This window comes from Zootoca vivipara, chromosome 15 (genome assembly GCF_965207765.1).
Source record: "Zootoca vivipara chromosome 15, rZooViv2.hap1.1, whole genome shotgun sequence".
In the NCBI taxonomy this organism is placed as follows: domain Eukaryota; kingdom Metazoa; phylum Chordata; class Lepidosauria; order Squamata; family Lacertidae; genus Zootoca; species Zootoca vivipara.
In genome coordinates, this window is record NC_142598.1 from 16700440 (window position 1) to 16725233 (window position 24794).

Here is a 24794-nt window from a genome sequence, read left to right on the forward strand (position 1 = left end):
GCGAAGGTATTATTCGTCATTTATTTCTGTTCTCTTCCCCCCCCCCAAAAGCAAAGCAGCTTTTGGGCACCCCCCAAAAAAAAGCAAAGCAACTTTTGCACCCCCCAAAAAACCTCCAAAACTTTGGTCAGCAGCTCCCCCCAAAAAGCTCAACAACTCTGGGCACTTTATGATAAATAAGGGGCTTTTGGTTTGGTTAAATAATTAGTTTTTGGTTTATTAAATACAGTTATATATTACAAATATACATTTTTGTTATTTAAACTATAAATATCGTGAAATTATTGTTTTTTCTCTCGAAGTGACACACCACCCGAGTTATGCTTGGTTTTTTGGCGAATTTTGACACACCAAGCTCAAAAGGTTGCCCATCACTGCTTTAGGTGCAGCCCCAGAACGCAACACCTGCATAAATTGAGGGCTTAAACTGCTGCCTCAGGTCCACTCCAGGCCCAGACTCAGCCCAAACCCTCATACTCCCATTGCCTTGTGGGCCAACACCTTATTAATTTCAGTTATATCCCACTTTTTTCTCCAAGGAGCTCAAGATGTCATACATACACGATTCTCTTGGTCATCATTTTAACCTCCCTAACCATGACGCTGCGAGGTAGGATAGCACACCTGGGATAGCTCAGTCGGTACAGCAGGAGGGGCTTGGGTTCCAGTCCCACGTTGGGCAAGAGATCCCTGCATTGCAGGGGATTTTTTTCTTCTAGATGAGTCTCGCGTTCCCTTCTAACTCTACGGTTCTATGATTGCGTTAGGCAGACAGGCAGCGGCTCCCTAATGTCATGGCCGAGTGAGGGATACGAACAGGTCCGACACTGATCACACTTTGTCTTCTAAGCTAAAATCAAAAGTGCATGTTTCCCCATGAATGAAAACCTGCGCTTGCAGCAACTGCTGCGTTTCCCTGAGTTACCCGCTGCTGCCCCCAGTAACTGTTGTAAACAAAATCTGCCCTAGGTCATGAAATGAAATAAAATCCTGGGTTTCCCTCTTCTCCACTGGTTTCCACGGGCAGCCCTCACTTCCGCCTCGCGGGAGGAAAGGAAAGGGAAAGTCAGCCTCACGAAAGCGGAAACTTCGCCTTGCCGGCTCAGCCCACCCACTTGGCTGCGAATGCAGAATGAAACAAAGGCATTCGTTTGGCAAGGCTGGCCAATCAGCGCCCGTCGGCGGGGCGGAAGGAAGGGAGTGCGCGCGGCTGAGCCTGGGAAAAGTGAACAGCCCACGTGCAGGAATCCCAGCTCGTCTCGCCAAGGGAGAGGGACGCCATGGGGCGCAAGTTGGACCCGACCCGCAAGGTGAAGCGAGGCCCGGGGCGCAAGGCTCGCAAGCAGCGCGGAGCCGAGGAGGAGCTCGCTCGTTTCCTGCCGCCTGGTAAAATTGCGGACCCCCCCCCTCCCCATACACTTTGGGTTCGGCCCTGCGGGGTGGATCTTGGGCAGAGTATCGGCGCGGGTGAGCCGACACCAGAGAGTGCACATACTGTAGAAACCTCAGTCCGCGTGCATTTTAGATCGCGCGTAGAAAGCGCGCATTTGTTGTCTGTATATCGGGGGATCTGGGATTAAGCTGCCTGGTCGGCCACTGCGAGAGCAGGATGCCGCGCACCGATGGGCCGTCGATTCTAGGATATAGGACAGGCATCCCCAAAATGCGGCCCTCCAGATGTTTTGGCCTACAACTCCCATGATCCCTAGGTAACAGGACCAGTGGTCGGGGAAGATGGGAATTGTAGTCCAAAACATCTGGAGGGCCGAAGTTTGGGGATGCCTGATACAGAATCATAGACTTTTAGAGTTGGTAGGGACCGCGAGGATCACCCAACGTTTCTCAAACGTGAGTCACCAACTGTTGTTGGACTACAACTCCCATCAACCCTAGCTAGTAGGACCAGCAGTCAGGAATGACGGGAGTTGTAGTCCGACAACAGCTGGGGACCCACGTTTGATAAATACTGATCTCATCCAACCAACCCTCTTTAGTGTGGGAATGTGCACCCCCCACCCCCCATGAGCTTCAAACTAACAGCCATGGCATTATCAGCACCACACTCATTGAGCTAAGCGATCCTTATGGTTCTGCCTTGCTTAAGCATATGAGGACGTCCCTTAGTCCAGTTTGCAACTGCCAGGTACTGCAATGGAAGTTAGCTGCTGCAGTGGATGTAGTCTGTTTTCTGCCCACCTCTTGTGTGCTAAAAGTGCAGCCCTATGTATGCTTAACTAAAAACAAGCAAGTCCTGTTGAATTTGCTCCGAATTTGCCTCTTAGTTGCAGTGTTTAAGATTGCTCCACACGTGCTAGTTCAAATCTCTTATTTCTCACGAGATCACTGGTGGCCATTGGCAATCCGCTGTGCCTCCACCTCCGCATCTGCAATAGGGATGATAGTAAAAAGGTAAAGGTAAAGGGACCCCTGACCATTAGGTCCAGTCGTGACCGACTCTGGGGTTGCGCGCTCATCTCTCGTTATTGGCCGAGGGAGCCGGCGTATAGCTTCCAGGTCATGTGGCCAGCATGACAAAGCCGCTTCTGGCAAACCAGAGCAGCACATGAAACGCCGTTTACCTTCCTGCTGTAGCGGTACCTATTTATCTACTTGCACTTTGACATGCTTTCGAACTGCTAGGTTGGCAGGAGCTGGGACCAAGCAACGGGAGCTCACCCCGTCACAGGGATTCGAACCGCCAACCTTCTGATTGGCAAGCCCTAGGCTCAGTGGTTTAACCCACAGCGCCACCTGGGTCCCCAGGGATGATAGTAGTTTTACTTAATAGGGTTGTTTTTAGGGATATGAAGGTATTATTGTTATTGCTACCTGCCCTTCACAAGCAGGGCCCAGCAATGTAAAATTCAGAATTAAAATAAGCTAAACCAGTTCACAGGGATAGGGTGGGTCCTGAAAACACGCGCCTCAGATGTCAGAGGCCAAGGTAAAGAGGCAAAGGTAACATAAGAAGCGTGCTTTTAATTTTTAAAACTTGCATGGTTTCTGTAGGGTATTCCATGGGTCTCCTGCTTTGCACTCTTGCATGGAAACTGGTGTTTCATGTCGAGTTCAGTGTCTTCTGAGCTGCAGCTCTTGTTTTTAGTATGCATAAGCCTATAACCTGTTTTGCTTCTGGAAAAGGGCTTTGTGTAGGCTTTGTTCAAAGACTTGTTGGGGGATGGCTGGAATCATCTTGCCTCTTCTGTTGAAATGTTCCCTCCATGGCTTTTCTGACATAGTGTTATAGGGCTGGGTAGCCAATGTAGTCCCTCTATATGTGGTTGGACTACAGCAGGCATAGGCAACCTTGGTTCTCCAGATGTTTTGGAACTACAACTCCCATGATCCCTGACCACTGGCCCTGTTAGCTATGGATCATGGGAGTTGTAGTTCCAAAACATCTGGAGAGCCAAGGTTGCCTGTGCCCGGACTGCAGCTTCCATAGCCACTGACACACATACTTTACATACCAGCTGACATTTCTATAACCCTTCTTTGTTTCTGCTTGTGCCAAACAATGGTTTGGTCTTCTGAGAACGAGCCTTGGCTGTCCCTTGCTCTCTTCCCCTTGTGTGTTGCCCAGTATTTCCTTCTCGTTTGTGACAAACTCTTGTTTGTCGTTTTGTTCAGACAGGCAAACCATGGTTTGCACTTGTCTGCAAATGTGGGTTGCAAACCAGGGTTTGATTCTGCTTGGAAAGCAAATGTAAACTATGGTTCATCTGCCTGAACAAAATAGGGGAGGGGGGTTTGCTGCAAGCAGGAACGTGGAGTACGGTAATTGATTGCTGTGTGCAAGGAGAGAAAGGAATGTGCAGCTCGTGGGTCTGCAGGGCTCTTTCCATAATACCCAAACCATGGTTTGGGACAGCCTTGTATGTAAGCCCTTGCCTGGTAGCCATGGATGACAAGGAATTGTGCGCAGGTGAGTGGGAGAATCGATGGAGAACTGCTCTTCCCCGGTGTAGAAATGTGTCAGGCAGCTGTTGTAGGAGAGATGGAGCTCTCTGTCCCTCTTACACCAACCCCTAGCTGGCTACTTTAAAAATGTGCGGGCTATTAACATTTGAGAGCTTATTCCACGAATCTGCATTGGCATTGCATCTGGGAAGACCATAGCAGCTAGCTTTCCTTTCTTGCCCCGTCCCAAGGAGAAATGAACCACTAAAGAAATGGGTAAAGAGAGAAGATCAGTGCAGAAAAGCAGCTTTCAACCCTGTGAGATTCCTATCCCCTTTTCCTTTCTCTGGGTGTTGGTGGCTGTTTCAAAACTCTCAACAGGCAGAGATCTCTCATTGGGGGTAATGGCATTGCAGCCTGGCACTCTGCCTCCCCAGTTGAGTTTTTGTCCTATTTAAAATCACATTAAATACATTAAAAATCACATTAAAGCCTTGATGCTTTCTTGGTCTTGCTTGCTATATTGCTAGATCAGCCTTCTAAGAATTTTTTTTTATTGTTCTTTTTCTCCTGCGCAACCTCCAGATTCCTCTGACAGTGCAAAGAAGCTTTCCAGTCATGCTCGACGAAGGTTGGTTGTGAAGGCGGCAGCATTTGCTGTGTATTCAGAATGATGCTTTGCTCTTATTTTAAAATAATCATTGCCCACCAAGGAGAGAGACTTTGGTTCTTTGTTTTTTCACTGTGTTAATTGATTCATTAATGACCTCCGTGTTGACGGATTGCATTAAGCATATCTTATCGACCTGGATTTTGTTAATGTTATCTGCTCTCTGAAGAAAATGATGTTAGAATGCACATTGTAAACGAGTGTGCTTGCCACTCATTGGTAGGCCATCTCTGATGAGATTTGCCAGTAATCGTGTGGTTTGCTTTAGGCATGGCTCTCATGGTAGGTTTGCTTCCACAAGGCTGTGTGGCTTGAATCCTAAGGATTTGATTCTTATACTCAAGCAGTCCAGGCTGGAATGAGAAATTGAGAAACATAACTGGCAACAGATTGTCAACCCTTGCATGTTAATGTTGATTGAAGTGAGTCTGGCTATGGTTAACTCTACTTTTATATTTGATATTCTTAGGAACTAAATAGTTGTGCTAGCAGGAATCAGCACAGAGTCCTGCTAATGCAACAGGATTTAAAAATATATATCTTCTAAATTATACTTGCTACCATATTTTTTTTTAAAAAAATAGCCACATTCATCTTACTGTATATATTTTTCTTTTCCCCTAGACAACACGATACCAAAATGACTTGGGGAAAAAAGCAAATGTTTCCTTAAATCTAACTCTTATTGAATTATCGGCTAAAACTTTACATAGCGTACATTGATTTATTTTGCTGTCCTAGCCATTCTTGCTTTTAGCTCATTCTCCTATCTTATTTTAGAGCTGCAAAGAGACGGATCAAATCTACAAAGCCCCAGGCAGATGCAGATGCAGATGGCCCTGATCTCCAGACAGGTGAGGGGGCATCGAATTCATTTTTGTTCATCACTTCGAAGAGGCTGCTGTTGCTCTTTAGTGCCTAGAGCAGGTGGATATAAAGGGGAGCTACAGGTTGGTGGTTGAGTGTTTCCTTCCTTGTGAAAACCAGCAGGGGTGATTCCGTGCAGACATTGGTGTCGATTCCAGCAGGATTTCTGTCCTCCCCACAACCTCCAGCTGCGCCCCCTCCTCCCCACACCCTGTTATTTTATGGGTGGTCTCCTGAGCCTCAGGAACAGGTGTGCAAGAGGCTCCATCTTCATCGTCTCTGCCTCTGCTGGGATTTTGGGGAGCTCTCCCTTAACGGGAGGCTTATAATCCAAAAAGGTAACAGTGTTGGTCCATATTTGGCAGTAACCCTAGAATTCAGGGACCTTAGAAATCAGCAGGTGTCTTGTGTCACGAGCTGCCATAGATAATAGCAAACCCTCGTCAGATGCTAGAAAATTTTGAGTTCAGGGCAGCCTTCTGTCTTTATCTATGACTCCTTCTGATGTCTCAAAGGAAGGAAGAAGACAGGATTCCTTCTTGATTCCACAGGCTGTAACAGAGTCAGGAGATTACAAGCAAAAATCCCTCACAATAATGTACCTCTTCCCCCCCCCAAAAAGGTTCTATATATATCTTGCTCTGTTTTAAAGCAAAAAAAGAAGCACTTATGCCCTAAACTCTCAACCACAGGTTGAAGTTTGCTTTTACTCCCATCTATTAACTGGCAAAAGTCTTAGTTAATAGAAGTACAGTCGTACCTTGGTTTACGACCCGCTCGGGTTGCGAACAGTTCGGGTTACGAGCTCCGCAAACCCGGAAGTGTTTTCGGCGCGCCCCGCGCATGCGCAGAAGCAGCGCGCTTTGCGCATGCACAGAAATGGCGCTTGGTTTGCGACCTTTTCGGGTTACGAACCGCGATCCGGAACGGATCGTGTTCGTAACCCGAGGTACTACTGTACATAATTAAAGTACTTACACCAGATCGATGACAACTTGTGCAGGCCATGGTTCTGGGAGGTGGATCTGATCTTTGAGCTCAGCTGTTTATTCTTGTGGCAGGATTGCTTGCTGCGGCATACGACCGACCTGCCGACATCTTCTTTCGCTTCCATTTGTTTTTAATGTATTTTTAATCTTTGTTGGAAGCTGCCCAGAGTGGCTGGGGAAACCCAGCCAGATGGGCGGGGTACAAATAATAAATTGTTATTGTTATTCTGCAAAAATGTTGTTTTTAAAAACATGGGTGTTTTTTTAATTCCTTTAAAGACATGGCCCCATATTTTTGCGCGATGGGAGTCTTTCTAAGGACTTCAGGTTTTCGCATGCCTTTGATTCTTCACTGCTTTAATCTTGCGTTTCATATTTTGCAATACCTGTTGGCCTTTCTCTAAAGTGCCTCCATACTTGGTTTGAGTTAGATGCCTTGAATCCTCGGGTTTTTCTCAGGGAACCGAAGTATGAAGCACTCTTTAGAACAGGTACAACTCCTACTGCTTCTGCTGCTTCAGAGGACAAATGGGCATTTCTTCTTCAAGACTTGTTCTAAATAGTTCCGTTTGGTCCTACTTTGCAGCTGCAGAGACGCCTTTGTTGAAGGGTGCAAATGGAAGAGCGGCCTCACAAGATGGCCGCCGGCGTGGCTTCAGCGACGCCAACGCTTCTTGGCTGACTCTTTCAGCCTCAGGGAAAAAGAGACCAAGACCCAAAGAGAGCGATGAAGAGGACAGCGGGGCACTTGGTGAGAGCAGCGGAGATGATGGAAGTGAGGAAGAGATGGTGGACGACTATGGAGATCTGTCTTCTGATGACGAAGAGGAGGTAAGGATTTCTTGGCCTTCCATTACAAATGGGTGAAAATAATTCTTGCTGTTGGGTGGGAAAGAGTTTGTGTTGTATAACTCAGCTGCGACTTGGTAATCTCCCGCCTGAATCTTCAGTCCACCGTGAGGTGTTAAAAATATATGGTAAGTACAGTGGTGCCTCGCTAGACGAATTTAATTCGTTCTGGCGGTCAATTCGTCCAACGAAAAATTTGTCTTGCGAGGCACCGTTTCCAATAGGAACGCATTAAAAGTCAATTAATGCATTCCTATGGGCTCCAGGGGACTGGCGGCAGTGGCGGCGCTTGCTTGCTTGGCTCCCTGGAAGGCAAGCCCTTTCTCTTCCTTCGATCCTCTCCCCCTGCCACCGACAGGAAGGAGACATCCCGGGGTTCGGAGAAACGCTTGTGCAGCGCTTCTCCAAACCCTGGGACCTGTCCTTGCTGTCGGCGGTAGGGGGACAGGAACGAAGGAGGAGAAAGCAGCCCAGCAGCGCCACGCAGAGCACCCCGAGCCAGCGGGACCCAGCAGTGCTCTGTAGCACTTTGAATCCTCCTCCTCCTCCTGCGGCTCTGGGGGACTCTGTGCGGCGCTGCTGGGAGCTTTGTCGGCGCTTCAGCTGTGTCCCGCTGGCTGGGTGTTTTGGCGAGGCCCTCCAGAACTGCACTTGGCACTACGGCTTATTTTCGGGGTATGTCTTATATTTTTTTCGGCGCATGAAAATCGTGCCGTGGCTTATTTTATAGGCACGTGTTACTTTATGAGAAACACGGTAGACTAAGAGAACGAGAAGAACATTCGTTTAAAGAAGATTGGGAAATGTTTACTGAATATATGGGGGGGGGAATTTTGTACACTTGGAAAGGTTGGAAGCATTAAGATAAATTCAAGAGTGTAAATAAGTTTTGATGGAAGTAATAATGGAATACTGAATGGTTTATATAAGTTGCAGGTAGGTAGCCGTGTTGGTCTGACATTGTGGAAACAAAAATTAAAAAATAAATCCTTCCAGTAGCACCTTAGAGACCAACTAAGTTTGTCGTTGGTATGAGCTTTCGTGTGCATGTGTATCCGAAGAAGTGTGCATGCACACGAAAGTTCATACCTATGACAAACTTAGTTGGTCTCTAAGGTGCTACTGGAAGGATTTATTTTTTAATTTTTGGTTTATATAAAATATGTGCGGCGCAACCCCATAGTCGCCTTTGACTGGACTTAACTGTCAGGGGTCCCTTTACCTTTTATAAAGGTAAAGGGTCCCCTGACCATCAGGTCCAATCGTGTCCGACTCTGGGGTTGCAGCGCTCATCTCGCTCTCTAGGCCAAGGGAGCCGGCGTTTGTCCGCAGACAGCTTCCGGGTCATGTGGCCAGCATGACAAAGCTGCTTCTGGCGAACCAGAGCAGCGCACGGAAACGCCCTTTACCTTCCCACCGGAGCGGTCCCTATTTATCTACTTGCACTTTGACATGTTTTCGAACTGCTAGGTGGGCAGGAGCTGGGACCGAGCAACGGGAGCTCACCCCATTGCAGGGATTCGAACCACCGACCTTCTGATCAGCAGGCCCTATACTGGGTCCCTGGTTACCTTTTATAACAATATATAAAAGCCATAGCAGAAATTGGTACTTGAACAGATGATGTGTAGAGAGAAGGGATGAATGTATTTTGAAATGATAGTTGGAAAAGTTGTTTTATTGGGAGCAGCAAAAGGAGGGAGGCAAATAGAGGGGACATCTGGGATGAGTGGGAAGTCAACTTTTAAATTTGTATTGGATTTGTATTAATTTCATGACCATCTGTTTAAAATGATGGAATATCAATAAAAAATAATTGGCAATAAATATATATACATATATATAAATACAAACCAGCATAAACAGATGTGTGAATTTGGAAGATAACAATCTGTGTGTCTGCGTACAATGAACAGTGTCGACTTCCCCACTGCACTTCCTGTTGTGGATCTGTGTTATCCCACTTGATGTGTGAGGTGTATATCTGACATTTGATTAAGCTGCTTTTCTCTCTCTCTCTCTCTCTCTCTCTCTCTCTCTCTCCTCTTTGTGTGTGTATCTCTCTTCTTCTTTTTTCAAATTTAAACTCAGCTCTTGCCTATAGAACAAGCTGCCCAGAAAGAGAAGCTGGAGGGGTGAGTAAACCAAGAGATTTAGATTTTGTGGGCTGATGAACCCTTCACCCTTTTAGAGCAGGCATTGCCTCAGTCAATGTGACTAATGCTCAGGGACGATGGGAGTTACAGTCTAGCAATATCTGGAAGGCACAAAATGGAGGCCAGTATGGTGCAGTGGTCAGTGTTAGAAACTCGGCTATATAATCTATAAACACCAATTGGGCACCTTAAACCTAGGCTGCAGTCGCCACAATGGAATGTCTAGGCACCGTCCGTCCCCCCATTGGACTTACGATGATGATTCATTCCATTTTTATATCCCTTTATATTTTCAGAAACAAATCTCAAAATGGTTTACAACACATTATAAGACATCAAGTAAAACTAACTCAAGCTTTAAGAAAAGTATTTCAGACCCTTCTCTAAATGATATTTCGTTTCCCCCATATTTATTTACCTGCTTAATTTATAGAGCTGCCCCGTAGTTCAAAAGTAACTAGGGACCCAGTATGGTGTAGTGTTTAGAGCAGGGGGTAGGCAAACTAAGGTCCAGGGGCCGGATCCGGCCCATTTACCTTCTAAATCCGGCCTGCGGACAGTCCGGGAATCAGCATGTTTTTACATGAGTAGAATGTGTCCTTTTATTTAAAATGCATCTCTGGGTTATTTGTGGGGCATAGGAATTTGTTCATTCTTATCTTCAAAATATAGTCCGGACCTCCACAAGGTCGGAGGGACAGTGGACCGGCCCCCTGCTGAAAAAGCTTGCTGACCCCTGGTTTAGGGTATTGAACTAGGACCTGGAAGATCAGGGTCCATATCCTCACTCAGTCTGAAGTTCTCTGGGTAGCCTTGGAGCCAATCACAGCCTGTTAACCCACCCGACAGGGTCGTTGTAGAGATTAACTGAGGAGCGGGGAGAACCATGGAGAAGACCGTGGGATCTAAATGCAATAAGTAACCTCTTCTGCTTACTTGCTTAAGAAAGCTAGAGGAACCAGTTTGGATGGAGATGTCAGTCGCCAACACGGCATCCAGAGATCGCCACGTGGTCGCAATTGGACTGGCGCCTGGCTAATAGGGTTGCCAGACTCAATAGAGGACAGGACTTCTGTGCCTTTAATTGCCCTGCGCTCTCTTGAGTCTGGAAACCTTAAAGAGAAACCAGCAGACCCTTTGCTTGGGAATTAAACAAAGGCTCTGCTGGTTTCTCTTTAAGGTTTCCAGACTCAAGAGAGCGCAGGGCAATTAAAGGCACAGAAGTCCTGTCCACTATTGAGTCTGGCAACCCTACTGGTTAATTTTGAACACTGGTAGCGCTTAGAGTGTCGGACTAGGACCTGGCAGGCCAAGGTACAAATCCCCACTCGGCTATGAAGCTCAGTGCCTCTCAGCCTAACCTACCTCGCAGGGGTGTTGTGGGGATTAAATGAGGAGGGGGAGATCCTTAGGGGAAAGTGGGATGTAAAATAAAAGAATGAACAACATTGGCTTACCCCTCTGCCTAGGGGTATGCACTCTGACGAGTGGTAAAATCTCCTGCTAAAATGCTTCCCTTCCTTGGATGCAGCCCGGCCTTCAGCGACGATGACAGTGGCAGTGAGAGTGAGACGTCGCCACGGAAACGGGACGCAGCGCAGGAGCAAAGCAAGGACACAGACCTGCAGCTCAACGTGGACACAGAGGAGAACTTTGTGCTTCCCAGCGGGCAGGAAATAGAGAAGGAAGATATCCTTCCTCTTGGTTGGAGATGGGAGTGCCTACATGTCTTTGGGGCGAGGGGGGGGGAGATGTGCCGTGTTGCCCTGGGCTGGCTGCCTTAGGCTTCCTTGCACGCCTTTTCCTCTGTGGCCCCCATGGGCCTCACTTTGGCATGGCAGCGTGTCATTGCGATGCAGCGGGGAGCTAACCTTTCTCAGGCCAAAGACCACGTTGACCCAGCTCCAACAAAAGTGGTTATCCTAACCATGGTCAATCTTTTTTAAAAAAATTAAGGACAGATTTTGGGGGGTCTTGTAGGGTGTGTTGCAAAAATATTCTGGCACCACATTAGGAGCCCTTTGGGGAGTGCTCAGTTAAAACACGGTTACATTTTTTTAAACAGAGAAATTATGGGGGGCCTTGGCATCATAAATTCTTCTTATTATTATTATTTATTGAATTTATATACCACCCTATTCCCAGAGGTCCCAGGGCAGTTCACGGAACAAAATCAAAATATAAAACCACAAACTATATAATAATTTTTTAAAATGGCATCAAAATATCACAGCGAGGAGAAGTCCGTAAAAGAAAAAATTCTCTTATTTTTGTAATCAATTAAGAATGGTGGGAGGCTTGGGGAACAGTCCCCCCAGAAAGTCATCTGGTATCACAGCAGGGAACCTTTGGGAGCAGCAAGTTTTTTGTTTTTAAATGATGGGCCCCACATGCAAGCTAAGCACCTACATTGTAATGGGAATGAGTGTCTGTGAGCTGGGGGAATCTCCTGGTTCAGATATCTAGCGCCTTCCCTTTGGCTTGAAACTCTTCGTTCGCAGTAACAGAGTGGTAATTCCAGCTTGCTTTTACAGGGCTGTTTCAAGGAATGCCAACGTGTGCAGGTCCTTGAATTCTTAGCTGCTCCAAAGTGTTGTAAGGATCCAATTTTCCACTCGGGAGTATACAGTATGAAATCGGCACTGTATAAATGTAGCATTTCTGTATGTAACAGTGTGTTTTTGTAATACAGTGGTACCTCTATGAATTTAATGCGTTCCGAACGCACATTTGTAAGTCGAAAACATTTGTAAGTCGAATCCCATAGGAATGCATTGGGAGAAAAAAAATTGTAAGTCGAAGCAACCCTATCTAAAAATTCGTAAGTAGAAAAAATCCTATCTAAACCGCATCCAAGATGGCGGACGGAGCTCCATTCGTAAGTAGAAACATTCGTAAGTAGAGTTATTCGTAAGTAGAGGTACCACTGTACCTTGTCTTAAGTTGTCTGTTTCTGCTTCTTTGTGGTACACTGCTTGGAGATGTTTTTAATATATTAAGCAATCTAGAAATTAAATCATCAAATCAAAAATCAAGTGGGCCAGCTGGGGGGGGTCTGTATTGGGATCAGGCCTCAACCCCTCTCTCTGCTGTTGCTCCTTAACATCCTAATCACCTGCGCAGCCCCCTGACCTGCAGCTCATTCATCAGCGCATAAAGGACAACATAGAGGTGCTTCAAGATTTCAGTGCGAAGCGAGAGGAGGGGCACTCGCGGCAGGAATATCTCGCCCTTCTGCGCCGGGACCTAGCTGCTTACTACTCTTACAGCGACTTCCTGATCGAGAAGTTGATGGAGCTTTTCCCACTCTCCGAGGTACTTTACATTATTGCTATCCTAACCAGTTTTCTGCCTGGATATTTTCTTTCTGGGGATGCCCCTACTGTATTTTGGAGTCCACATGTTGTTGGGCTCCAGCTTCTTCCAGACCCAAGCCAGCAGGCCCAATGGTCAGAGTGATGGGGAGCCAGGTTGGGGAAGGCTGCACTGAACTGCGGTTAAGTAGCACAGCACCTGAAGGCTGTACGTCACTGGCCCATGTGGTGTTGTGGTTAAGAGCGGTAGACTCGCAATCTAGGGAACCGGGTTCGGGTCTCCGCTCCTCCACATGCGGCTGCTGGGTGACCTTCGGCTAGTCACACTTCTCTGATGTCTCTCAGCCCCACTCACCTTACAGAGTGTTTGTTGTGGGAGAGGAAGGGAAAGGAGAATATCAGCCGCTTTGAGACTCCTTAGGGCAGTGATAAAGCAGGATATCGGATCCAAACTACTACTACTACTCTTCTTCTTCTTCTTCTTCTTCTTCTTCTTCTTCTTCTTCTTCTTCTTCTTCTTCTTCTTCTTCTTCTTCTTCTTGGAAGACTTAAGGCTTGCAGGATCTTTTTTTCTAACTAACTAACTGAAACCTCCAAGGTCCACTGACTGGCAGTTTGGGGGCAGGGGAATAAGGTACAAGTTGAGTGTGAAAGGAGAGTGGGAGAAGAAACTACAGGAGATGGCTAAAACAACTTTTGAGAGGCCTGTGGGAGTGGGGAGGAGAAAATATAGAAGTAAAAGCAACCGTCACTTAGAGCAGGGGTCGGCAACCTGTGGCCCACGGGGGTCGTTTAAACGGCCCCTGAACCCAGCCACCCACTCTGTGAGTACCCGCACGCTGCGCTAAACTGGCAGAGTGGGGACTCGCTTCCGCAGCACCAGAAATCACGTCTGCACAGACGCGATCCAGCCCACAGGAGTAAACCTTGCTGACCCCTGACATAGAGGCATCAGGATTTGCCTGAAAGTTTTTTTGGGGGGGGGGCTGAATCACAATACCTCTAGAATAAATGTAGCTTGAAAAAAGGTGAGCTGTGGAACTCATTACCACAAGGGAAAAGCTGTCACAGTAACTGCCAAGTGATTATGCCAAACACACTCTTCATCAGCCATCATCTTGGGACTGGCTGTGCTCATGCACCATCGTTTTGCGACTAGTGGTCCAACAATTTCCAGAAGCCTCATTTGAGCCCTTGGGACAATACGTTTGAGAACTCCAGCCCTAGGGCAGCACAAGGCGGTGTTGTTACATTTATATCCTACCTTCCCTCAGAGGAGCTCAAAGTTCATCCCATTTCCTCCTCACAACAGCCCTGTGAGGGGTAGGTAAGGCCGAGAGGCAGTGACTAGTCCCAAATCACCCAGTGAGCTTCATGGCTGAGTAGGAGATTTCGAACCCTGGTCTCCAGCACCCTAACCACTAAAACAGAACACTGTACATCTTTTCACTTTTATTGACCTGACTTCTCAGGCACAGGGCTTTGTTGGCAGGAGATGTAAGACACACCAAAGAAATTATTATTATTATTATTATTATTATTATTATTATTATTATTATTATTATTATTATAAATACTTTCCCACACACTATGGAATTCATTGCCCCAAGATGTGGTGACAGCCACTCTCTTAACTTTCTTTTTACAGTGGTACCTCTACTTACGAATTTAATGTGTTCCGAACGCACATTTGTAGTCGAAAAAAATTGTAAGTCGAATCCCATAGGAATGCATTGGGAGAAAAAATTCGTAAGTAGAAGCAACCCTATCAAAAAATTCGTAAGTAGAAAAAATCCTATCTAAACCACATCCAAGATGGCGGACGGAGCTCCATTCGTAAGTAGAAAAATTCGTAAGTAGAGTTATTCGTAAGTAGAGGTACCACTGTATTTTGATATCGATTTATGGAGAATAAATAGGTCTATTGGTGGCTGCTAGTCAAAATGGTTTGATGGAACTTCCAACGCCAGTGGCAGCAGCAGCACCAATCCCTGGGGAGCATGTAGGGAGAGAATGGTGTTTCACGCCTATCCTGCTTGTGGGATTTCCCCCACAGGCCCCTGGTTAGCCACTCTCAGAATACGGCTGCTCATAGGTGGCTCTCATGCCTCATTTTGGTCTTTCTCTCTCCACCCCACCCCACATTTAGCTGGTTGATTTCTTGGAGTCCAACGAGGTCCCTCGGCCGGTGACCCTTCGCACCAACACGCTGAAGACACGACGGCGCGACCTGGCTCAGGTGTGTAGCTGGCGGAGAGCCCCCCACCCACCCTCAGCCTAACCCTGGTTGACAAAAGCTCGCTCTCATCCTTTCCACTTCATCCCACAGGCCCTGATAAACCGCGGGGTGAATCTTGACCCGTTAGGAAAGTGGTCCAAAACTGGGCTTGTTGTGTATGACTCCTCTGTGCCTATAGGTGAGTAGAAGGCTGTGTGTGTTATCTTTCCCTTCACACACACACACCCCTTGAAAAAGAAAAACACCGCCACATTCCTCAGCAGCTGGTTTCTCATGGCTTTGCTTCATCTCCCCCTCTACCAGGTGCCACCCCAGAATACTTGGCCGGCCAGTACATGCTGCAAGGAGCATGCAGCCTCCTCCCTGTCATGGCTCTGGCCCCCCAGGAGAACGAGCGCGTCTTGGACATGTGTTGTGCCCCAGGAGGCAAGACCAGCTACATAGGTACTGGTGGATTAGGACCGGACAGGGGTGGGAGGGGAGAGGGGTCTGTTCTGCCATCTTGTTGCCTCCCAATGGACCACAAAGCACAAGAGTGCTGCTCTTCTCTGCCGGCTAAGAGGCTGTCTCACTGAAGGAAACTTCAGCTGGAGCATGGGCTTGGGGAAAACTAGGCCACAGAACAGCAGAACCTCAGCTGGGCTCTTTGGGAGCCCCCACCCAACATATTTCCACTGAGGGGAGAGGTACAGTCATACCTCTGGTTAAGTACACTTCAGGTTGAGTACTTTCAAGTTAAGTACTCCGCGGAACTGTCTGGAACGAATTAAACTACTTTCCATTACTTTCAATGGGAAGGTTCACTTCAGGTTAAGTACGCTTCAGGTTAAGTACGGACTTCCAGAACCGATTACAGTCATACCTCGGTTTAAGTACGCCTTGGTTTGAGTATTTTCAGTTTAAGTACTCCACGGACCGCCTGGAATGGATTAATCCACTTTCCATTACTTTCAATGGGAAAGTTCGCTTCAGGTTAAGTACGCTTCAGTTTAAGTACTCCACAGACCGTCTGGAACGGATTAATTCACTTTCCATTACTTTCAATGGGAAAGTTCGCTTCAGGTTAAGTACGCTTCAGGTTAAGTACAGACTTCCGGAACCAATTGTGTTTGTAAACCGAGGTACCACTGTAAGTACTTAACCTGAGGTACCACTGTAATCTAGTTCTACTTACATGCACCTGGGCTAAATCAGACCCTGAGGTCATCCTCTGAGACTCTTTTTCATTTGCTTCCTCCACAAGAGGTCTGGATGGTGGCAGTACAAAGACAGGCCTTTTCTGCAGTGCTCCTGTGACATGCTCTCCCCGGGAAAATTCGCTCAGTGCCTTCATGCATCGTTAGGCACCAGGCAAAACGTTCCTTTTCAACCAGGCCTTGGGCTGACTGACATCAGATGTCCTTTTAAATGTGTTGTGGGAAGGGGTGGGTTATTGGTTTTGTTTTTGTCTTATTTTTATTATATATTTTTGTCTTTTTTATATTGTAATTTTTTGTTGTGAACCACCTTGAGATCTACGAAAGAGAGGCGGAGTAAGGGGGAGGGCTTACAGAGAACAGCCCCCCCCCCTCATCTGAAGCAGCCCGTCTCCCAGCAGTCACAAGAGCGAAGGGTCTGATGGAGGGAGTCAGGAAACGGAGAGGGAGTGCCAGGGCTCTGGCAACATCCAAGAGCCCCTGCTCCATAGGCAGGGAGAGAGGGAGGGGGAAAGAGAGGACAGGAATCAGTCAGAACGGAGACCCCTTCCCCCCCCCCCCGACGCTGGAATTGAGGAGGAGGAGAAAAGGGAGGCGCTTCACAGTTCCGAGGCTTTTATGTTGGTCTAAAACGCAGAGGGGGGCAGTGCAGGAATCTTGACTTGAGCGAGTAGACATGAATCCAGCAGTTCTTTACACTGTAAATAATGTGCACTAATAAAAGCTTCTGAAAGACAAGCATGTGGAAGGTCGTTACTCAAGAGTAGTCACAACAACCCTGACAGGCGGTATTTAATAAATAAATACCAAGTCCTCTTGCTGATGTCATGGCTGTGTCCCAAGAGAAACCACCTGCAAGTTGACCTGTGTTTTTGGAGAAACTAATCCCACCTGCTCACCTTTGCTGTGTTTTTGGGTCACTGGGAGCTGACAAGTATGGCTCATTGGACAATTTTGAGCTTATGTGTGGACTCTTCTACAGGGCCCGCAATCTGCCCTGCTTCTTGTTTTCCTGAGTTGTCGATTTGGGAATTTAGCTGCTTGTGGGGTGCAATTCATATTCCTTTTCCAGCTGGCCATCTAGCTTAGGGTAAGAGATTGCAATAAGGGAGGGTATGGAAGTTCCCTCCCATTCTTAGCGCTCAAGGGAGTCATTCTCCAAAGAACTTGCCTCTCCCCCTAGTGGAGGGGCGCCCAGAAAATTCACATGTACCGGTAAGCCCAAACTTTGATAGGTACAGAGCTGCCTAAGGGCCTCAAGGACAAGATGTATGGGAGAAATTTTAAGTCTCTAATGATCAGGGCTGAAGGGAGACCTGTTGTTATTATTTTTGCAAGCGCTAACCCATTTGCGTTCTGCTTTGGCAGCCCAGCTGATGAAGAACACAGGTGTGATCCTGGCCAATGACAGCAATGCCGAGCGTCTGCGCAGTGTGGTGGGCAATCTGCACCGCTTGGGAGTCACAAACGCTGTTGTGAGCAACTGCGACGGGCGCCAGTTCCCCAAGGTATATATGGTTGAGCAGGAGGTGGGTTGAGGGCATTGGGGGTTTTGTTTTGTTTTTTGATGGATCTGACCTTCCTTGACCCAGTGGATCCCTGGCGGGGAGGGTCCACTTTGTGAGGAAGCGGGTACAGATGCTGTCTTGAAACGGGGCAGAATTCCACCAGTGCAGACGGAGACAAGGCAAGAGTGACAGCCGCTCAAGTTGAGTTCTCTGCCACCTCCTTTCTGTGCTGGGGGGAGAAGGAATCCCCAAGTGATGGGGATGGGCAGAGACATTTGCCCCTGTTGTGTCTTCTGCTGACCAGGAAGGTTTTAAGATAAGCATTTGGTCTCCAGCCTAAGGGAGGGAGAGACCATGTAGAACTGAGGGAGAAATGTCCTCCTGAATTGCATTTTTCTTTCCCAAGGTACTGGGCGGCTTCGACAGGGTTCTGCTTGATGCTCCTTGCAGTGGAACAGGTGTTATTTCAAAAGACCCCACGGTTAAAACCAATAAGGTGAGTTGGGCCTTAATCGCTGCAGTGGGGCATTGGAGGGGTGTCTTAATCTGTGTGCAGAAAGAGAGGGACTTGGAGCTGCACTTCTGCTTCATTTTATTTCTTACCAAAAACCTCTTTGAGGATATTTTGGGGGAAGTGAGAGAGGTGTGTTGACAGCAACAAGTATGCCACAGATTACTAAAGGCACGAGAAGTGCAAGAGGATGCCAGCGTGCTTGATGAATAAAGGCAAGGAAGCGAAATAAGGCAAGAAGGCCTTCGTTTTTGAAAGGGGGACAGTGTGACCCAGACGAGAGTGAAATTAAGCACAAGCTCTGGCAAAAACAAGTGTTACGGTGACAACCAGGCAGGCAGCGAACATTTTGGCCATTGTATAGCTAAGTGAAAGGATTATCGCACGAGAAGAGGGAGCTTGCAGAGAAGCTGAATTGATTATTTATGCCTGCCTACACTTCAAAAGAGGCTTGCCACTTGCCACACCTGAACCAGTTTTGTGGGGAGAGAACCTGAAGAAAGAAGTCAAACAGAATGTAGTTTTAGGGCTAATGGACCTATTCTTTAAACTTAACCAATTGCCAGGTCCAGGTGGCTTAAACCTAATAGTTTTTGAAAGAACTCAAAGATGTAATGACACACGAAGGCACCTATACCCAATCACAGTGTTGGTGTGGTCTTTGCCAAAGGCTCTCCTAGGCCTCAGGCCTGCTAACTAAGATCCTTCTAGCTGGTGACGCCAGGGCCTGAACCCTCTGAAGCATTCTGCATGCCAAGCATGAGTTTTGGCTCTTGAGGCCCCTCCCCAAACTCTGGATTGAGTAGTGACAGAAAGTGCCTTCTAATCCCACCTCTGCCATGAATTTGCTGCGCTGCATTCAGCAAGTCCTGTCTCATCCTTAGCACCTCCGCGCCACCTACAAATGGGAATCACAGTGGTAGGAGGTTTCTTTAAGGGCTGTTGGGAAATGTAAACCAGTAGTGGGGAGTGGGTGGCCCTCCAGGTGCATTGGAGAGTCCAATTCCCACCTTGACAATTGGGACTGATGGGAATTGTTGTTCAGCACCATCTGCAGAGCCGCAGATTTCCCCATCCCAGGTGTAAACAAAGTGCTGCTACACGAACATTTCATCTCACTATCACCGATGTGTTGCCTGCCTTGTTCTTTCAGGATGAGAAGGACATTTTGCGCTGTGCCCACCTGCAGAAGGAACTGCTGCTCAGTGCTATTGACTCGGTTAATGCCGCCTCAGAAACCGGGGGCTACATTGTGTATTGTACCTGTTCAGTCATGGTGAGTCTTCTTTCCCCTTCGCTGCCCCAGGCAGTGGAGCACCCCTTCTTCAGTAGGAAGCTTTAAGGATGCGGGTGGCGCTGTGGTCTAAACCCCTGAGCCTCTTGGGCTTGCCATCAGAAAGTTGAATGTTCAAATCCCCGCGACTGAGTGAGCTCCTGTTGCTCTGTCCTAGCTCCTGCCAGCCTAGCAGTTCAAAAGCATGGCAGTGCAAGTAGATAAATAGGTACCGCTGTGGCAGGATGGTTAATTAATAATAATTTGATATTTATACCCCGCCCATCTGGCTGGGTTTCCCCAGCCACTCTGGGCGGCTTCCAACAGAAAAATAAAATAGTCGATTAAACATTAAAAGCCTCCCTAAACAGGGCTGCCTTCAGTGTCTTCTAAAAATCTGGTAGCTGTTTTTCTCTTTGACATCTGATGGGAGGGCGTTCCACAGGGCGGGCGCCACTAGCGAGAAGGCCCTCTGCCTGGTTCCCTGCAACTTGGCTTCTCGCAAGGAGGGAACCGCCAGAAGGCCCTCGGCGCTGGACCTCCGTGTCCGGGCAGAACGATGGGGGTGGAGACGCTCCTTCAGGTATACTGGACCGAGGTCGTTTAGGGTTTTAAAGGTCAGCACCAACACTCGGAAACATACTGTGAATGGCGTTTCTGTGCACTCTGGTTTCTGTCACAGTGTCCCATCGCGCCAAAAGCAGTTTAGTCATGCTAGCCACATGACCTGGAAGGCTGTCTGTGGACAAACGCCGGCTCCCTCAGCCTGAAAGTGAGAGGGGCGCCGCAACCCCATAGTTGCCTTTGACTGGACTTAACTGTCCGGGGGTCCTTTACCTTTACGTTTTTAAGGAATCTGACCGCCCATTGTCTGTGTTTGACAGGTGGAGGAAAACGAGTGGGTGGTCGATTATGCTCTGAAGAAACGCAATGTCCGCCTGGTGCCGACAGGGCTGGACTTTGGCAAGGAAGGATTTACCAGGTGTGGCTTTCTAATCCTAAAGCTGGAATGCAAGAGCAGCTCATGATTCTCATGGCTCTCAGCAACTCACAACATGCAATCTTTGTGTTCCCCTCGACACTCAGGTTTAGGGAGCGCCGTTTCCACCCTACCTTGAAATCCACTCGCCGCTTCTACCCTCACACCCACAATATGGATGGCTTCTTTGTCGCCAAGCTCAAGAAGTTCTCCAATGCCATTCCCAAGCCTCCAAAAGGTAACTGGGTGGAGGGTTTGCCTCATCAGCAACCTTTGTTTTCTTGCCAAAAAAACGCTTCCACAATTCTGTATCCTGGAAACTGTTTCTTGGCTGCCAGTTACGCAGTTTTGCTGAACTGCTCTCTGCAACATTCTGATCCTGTTGAGCTTTAGTCAAGTGGTAATGCTTTTGTTTTGAAGCGGTGGGGTTGTGGCATCTAGCATATATTTTTAGGTTTTTGGTTCTGCTTTAAATATAACCTGAGTGATGGTGCTTGCTGAAGACGTTCTTATTTTCCCAGCAGCCTGTTTTTGCTCTTAATTAGTCTGCATCTTTTGGTTGGGTAGGATGTATCCTTTTTTATGTTATTGCAGGGTGAGCATTTTTAGTTAATAATGCTTTTTTATGTGTTTCAGTTTGGTATTGTATGCTTGTTTCCCTTGAAGGAAGGAAGGAACAGCTGAGATACATTCCAGACTTTGTGCTATATCAGCATATTGCAGTATTTAGCTGCTGATATATCACAATGTTGAAAACCCGATATCGCCCAGCCCTGATACATTCTGTATGCACCAAGCAGCATACGTCACTTGGCCCAGAACTTCCCATTGCTTCACCTGACCAGATGAGGGCATAAGTGGCAAATACCCAAATCTTACAGATAGTTCCCCTTTCTGGGCTCAGAGCCCAGCGCCCCAAGCCCACAGATAAAGATAACGTCAAAGCAAGCCAGTTGTTGTTGTTGTTGTTGTTGTTGTTGTTGTTTAGTCGTATCCGACTCTTTGTGACCCCATGGACCAGAGCATGCCAGGCACTCCTGTCTTCCACTGCCTCCCGCAGTTTGGTCAACAGGGGTCAGCAAACTTTTTCAGCAGGGGGCCGCTCCACTGTCCCTCAGACCTTGTTGGGGGCCGGACGATATTTTGAAAAAAATATGAATGAATTCCTATGCCCCACAAATAACCCAGAGATGCATTTTAAATAAAAGGACATATTCCAAACATGTAAAAAACATGCTGATTCCCGGACCGTTCGCAGGCCGGATTTAGAAGGCAATTGGACTGCATCTGCCCCCCCCCCGGGCATTAGTTTGGGGACCCCTGGGTCAAACTCATGTTGGTAGCTTTGAGAACACTGTCCAACCATCTTGTCCTCTGTCGTCCCCTTCTCCTTGTGCCCTCCATCTTTCCCAGCATCAGGGTCTTTTCCAGGAAGTCTTCTCTTCTCATGAGGTGGCCAAAGTATTGGAGCCTCAGCTTCAGGATCTGTCCTTCCAAAGGACCTTGCCCCATGGAGGAGTGTCCACTGTTCCAAGTTGGACTGTGTTTTCTTGATAATATGTGTAAGATCTGTCCTTCAGGGCTGATTTCCTTAAGAATGGATAGGTTTTATCTTCTTGCAGTCCATGGGATTCTCAAGAGTCTCCTCCAGCACCATAATTGGCTCCTCAAGCAAGCCAATTAGCTTATAGCAAAGCAAGTGAATATAAACACTGGTGAGCTCATTGCTACAACACCTAACAATTAATTATCTTGACTACCAAGATGGCATTTGCAGAGCTTCTAGAACAGGCATCCCCAAACTTCGGCCCTCCAGATGTTTTGGACTACAATTCCCATCATCCCTGACCACTGGTCCTGTTAGCTAGGGATCATGGGAGTTGTAGGCCAAAACATCTGGAGGGCCACAGTTTGGGGGTGTCTGTTCTAGAACCTTGGGTTCAACGCAATGCTTTCTTTTTTCTTTGTGTTCCTTGGCTTGTTCCCACCTTGCTCTTTTCCTGCTTGCTCCAGTGTTGCTGCTGTTGTTCTGGTCTAACGCTTGCTTCTGTTTCCAGATGAAGAGCCAAGCGGGGAGCCAGCCGTGCAAACAGCAGAAGAGGGATCTGTTGCAGTACCAGCTGAGCCGCCGGCTAAAGCAGGGAAGCACATCGAGTCGAAGGCCGTTAAGAAGCAGCCTGCAAAACAGAAACTTTCTGCCAAGGCGCAGCCTGCGAAAGGAGAGTTGAAAGGGGATGAGCAGAAGAAACTGCTCTCGGTCTCACGGCAAGGCTCCTTCCAGAAGCGGTCCAGGCCCTTGAAGGCTGCTCGGCCTTCTCCAGGAGGTGCGAAAGCTCGGCCAACCCCCAGCAAGAAGCGCAAGGTGCACCGAAACCACCAATAGGGAGGAAATTGCATTGTTTGATGCTTCTCTGACAGCTGCCAGACAACGCTAGTAAGACTGGCGGGAGATCCTCCCCAAGGCACTTTGCCCTGGCAAGACCTGTGCCAGGTTGGCGTTTGGGCATTCTGCTCTGCACACCGGGGCTGACGTAAAATATTTAATTTACTTTTAGCCCTGTTGGAAGGGCAGAAACTGTCTGAATTTGTCAGTCATTAAAAGATTTTCTACCTGGTCATGTTGCATGTCGGGTATAGGATTTTATTTCAAGTCTCAGTATGGTTATTTTTTTCACAGCTGAAGTAAATACTGTTGGATCTTCTAAACTAAAAGGGAGAAGGGGGTTTGGTAGGGGAAGGAGACTGTGGGGAGAAACAGAGACTGGCAAGGAATAGGTTCTGGCAGAGCCCACTGGACATGTACTTCATGCAAAGAAGTATGGATCCCAAATCTCGGAGTGCATATTCTTTTTGTGCTGCCTGGTGAAAGTAGCCTTTTCGTATGTTGTAAGAATAGGCAAGTCTTCTGACTACTGAGCCGTTATGGGGAGGGATACTCCCCTTCCAGTGTTGCAACACCCGTCTTTTGACCAATAGGGCGAACAAAAGTCCAGTTACATTGCCCCTTCATCAAGGCCCACAGAGTTGGCTATAATGGAGCACCTGAGAATTTTAAGTCTGTCCCCCACTTGTCCATCACTAAGTAGCTCCGTAATTGAAGATCTGAGCCAAACCTTACAGAGGCCAAGGCCGTTTGCCATTGCTTCAAGTGTATCGGGAAGTCCAGCTCTCTGGTCTAGGCCTCCCTTGGGTCATTCACATGAAATTTGCCATTGCCCAGTGGGGTCTTGTAGAGGGTGGCTTTTGTATAGTTCACCAAGGGCATCAGGTCCTGCAACACCGGGTTCCAGAGGTGCTTGCTTGAAGTAGAGGTGGGTGGTGTAGAGTGGGGCACCCCACAGCACCTAGCTCAATCTGGGTAGCCCATTCATTTTCATCACATGGAAGAGTGTCCACCGTTCCAAGTTGGACTGTGTTTTCTTGATAATATGTGTAAGAGTCCAGTTGTCCTGTGCTAACAGTATCCTTGGGAACAAGAATTCCCAGGTAAGTTAGTTCAGTGGGAGACAAATGGAAATTCTTACTATAAAAATGGATGGGCAGCACACATCATCAATAAGCACAAATTCTGATTTAGACCAGTTAACCCTTCTTGTTGGCATCCGTCTGTCTTAAGAGATGATGGTAGATGACTCTGGGGGTGAAGTCAAACCACTGTGTTAGCTGCACGGAAGTGACCTCTCTGGGGTGCAAGCCTGGGCAGTGTGTATGGAGGTCCTGGGGTGCCCAGATGACAAGGCTCCCCTCTCGGTCTCGCTGATGGGGTCCAAAGGAAAGCAGAGCAATATGCTTGGCTGCAGGAGTTGCTGGAAGGAGGCGTATACAAGGCACCATCCAACAGTCTTGGGGACTCCACTCCAGATTTGTGTCGGGTTTACTCCGGAGGAGATGCAAAATGATAACTATAACAAAAGCTATATTTATACAGATATCTATCTACTGAGAAGATCCATTAGAAAGCAATTGTACCAAATGGAATCATTGTGAAAATAAAGAATAATGGGGCACCATATTTTGTCCTTGGCACCAGATTACAAAATTCTGCCTGCAAAACACACACACGGGGAGAGAGAGTGCTACAGCTATGTTAAAGGTCTTGGACTTCCACTTTTGGAAGACTGGGGTAACATGGTAGAGCATGAAGCTCTTATAATCTCAGGGTTGTGGGTTCCAGCCCCACATTGGGCACTGCATGGGGGTTGGACTAGATGGTCCTCGTAGTCCCTTCCAGCTACAATTCTGTGGTTCAATCTAAGGGCACACAGAGGCAGCTTGTCCATCATCCAGCCTTGTTCTGAGCTGCATCGCCGCTCGCAGGCAAAAGGCTGTTTCTCGGCCAGCTG

General features: G+C 47.6%; 1 protein-coding gene across 1 annotated transcript; it reads left to right on the forward strand.

Moving 5' to 3' along the window:
- The first annotated feature begins 1053 nt into the window (after positions 1-1053).
- On the forward strand, positions 1054-23067 carry NOP2 (NOP2 nucleolar protein). The gene is made up of 16 exons (XM_035141214.3): positions 1054-1386; positions 4486-4531; positions 5351-5424; positions 7013-7257; positions 9367-9410; positions 10963-11120; positions 12547-12746; positions 14895-14984; positions 15075-15162; positions 15288-15428; positions 17549-17688; positions 18095-18184; positions 19353-19475; positions 20357-20454; positions 20559-20689; positions 22509-23067. The coding sequence occupies exons 1-16, from the start codon at positions 1281-1283 to the stop codon at positions 22832-22834; spliced, it is 2100 nt and encodes a 699-aa protein (XP_034997105.3). The 5' UTR covers positions 1054-1280; the 3' UTR covers positions 22835-23067.
- The last annotated feature ends 1727 nt before the right edge of the window (positions 23068-24794 follow it).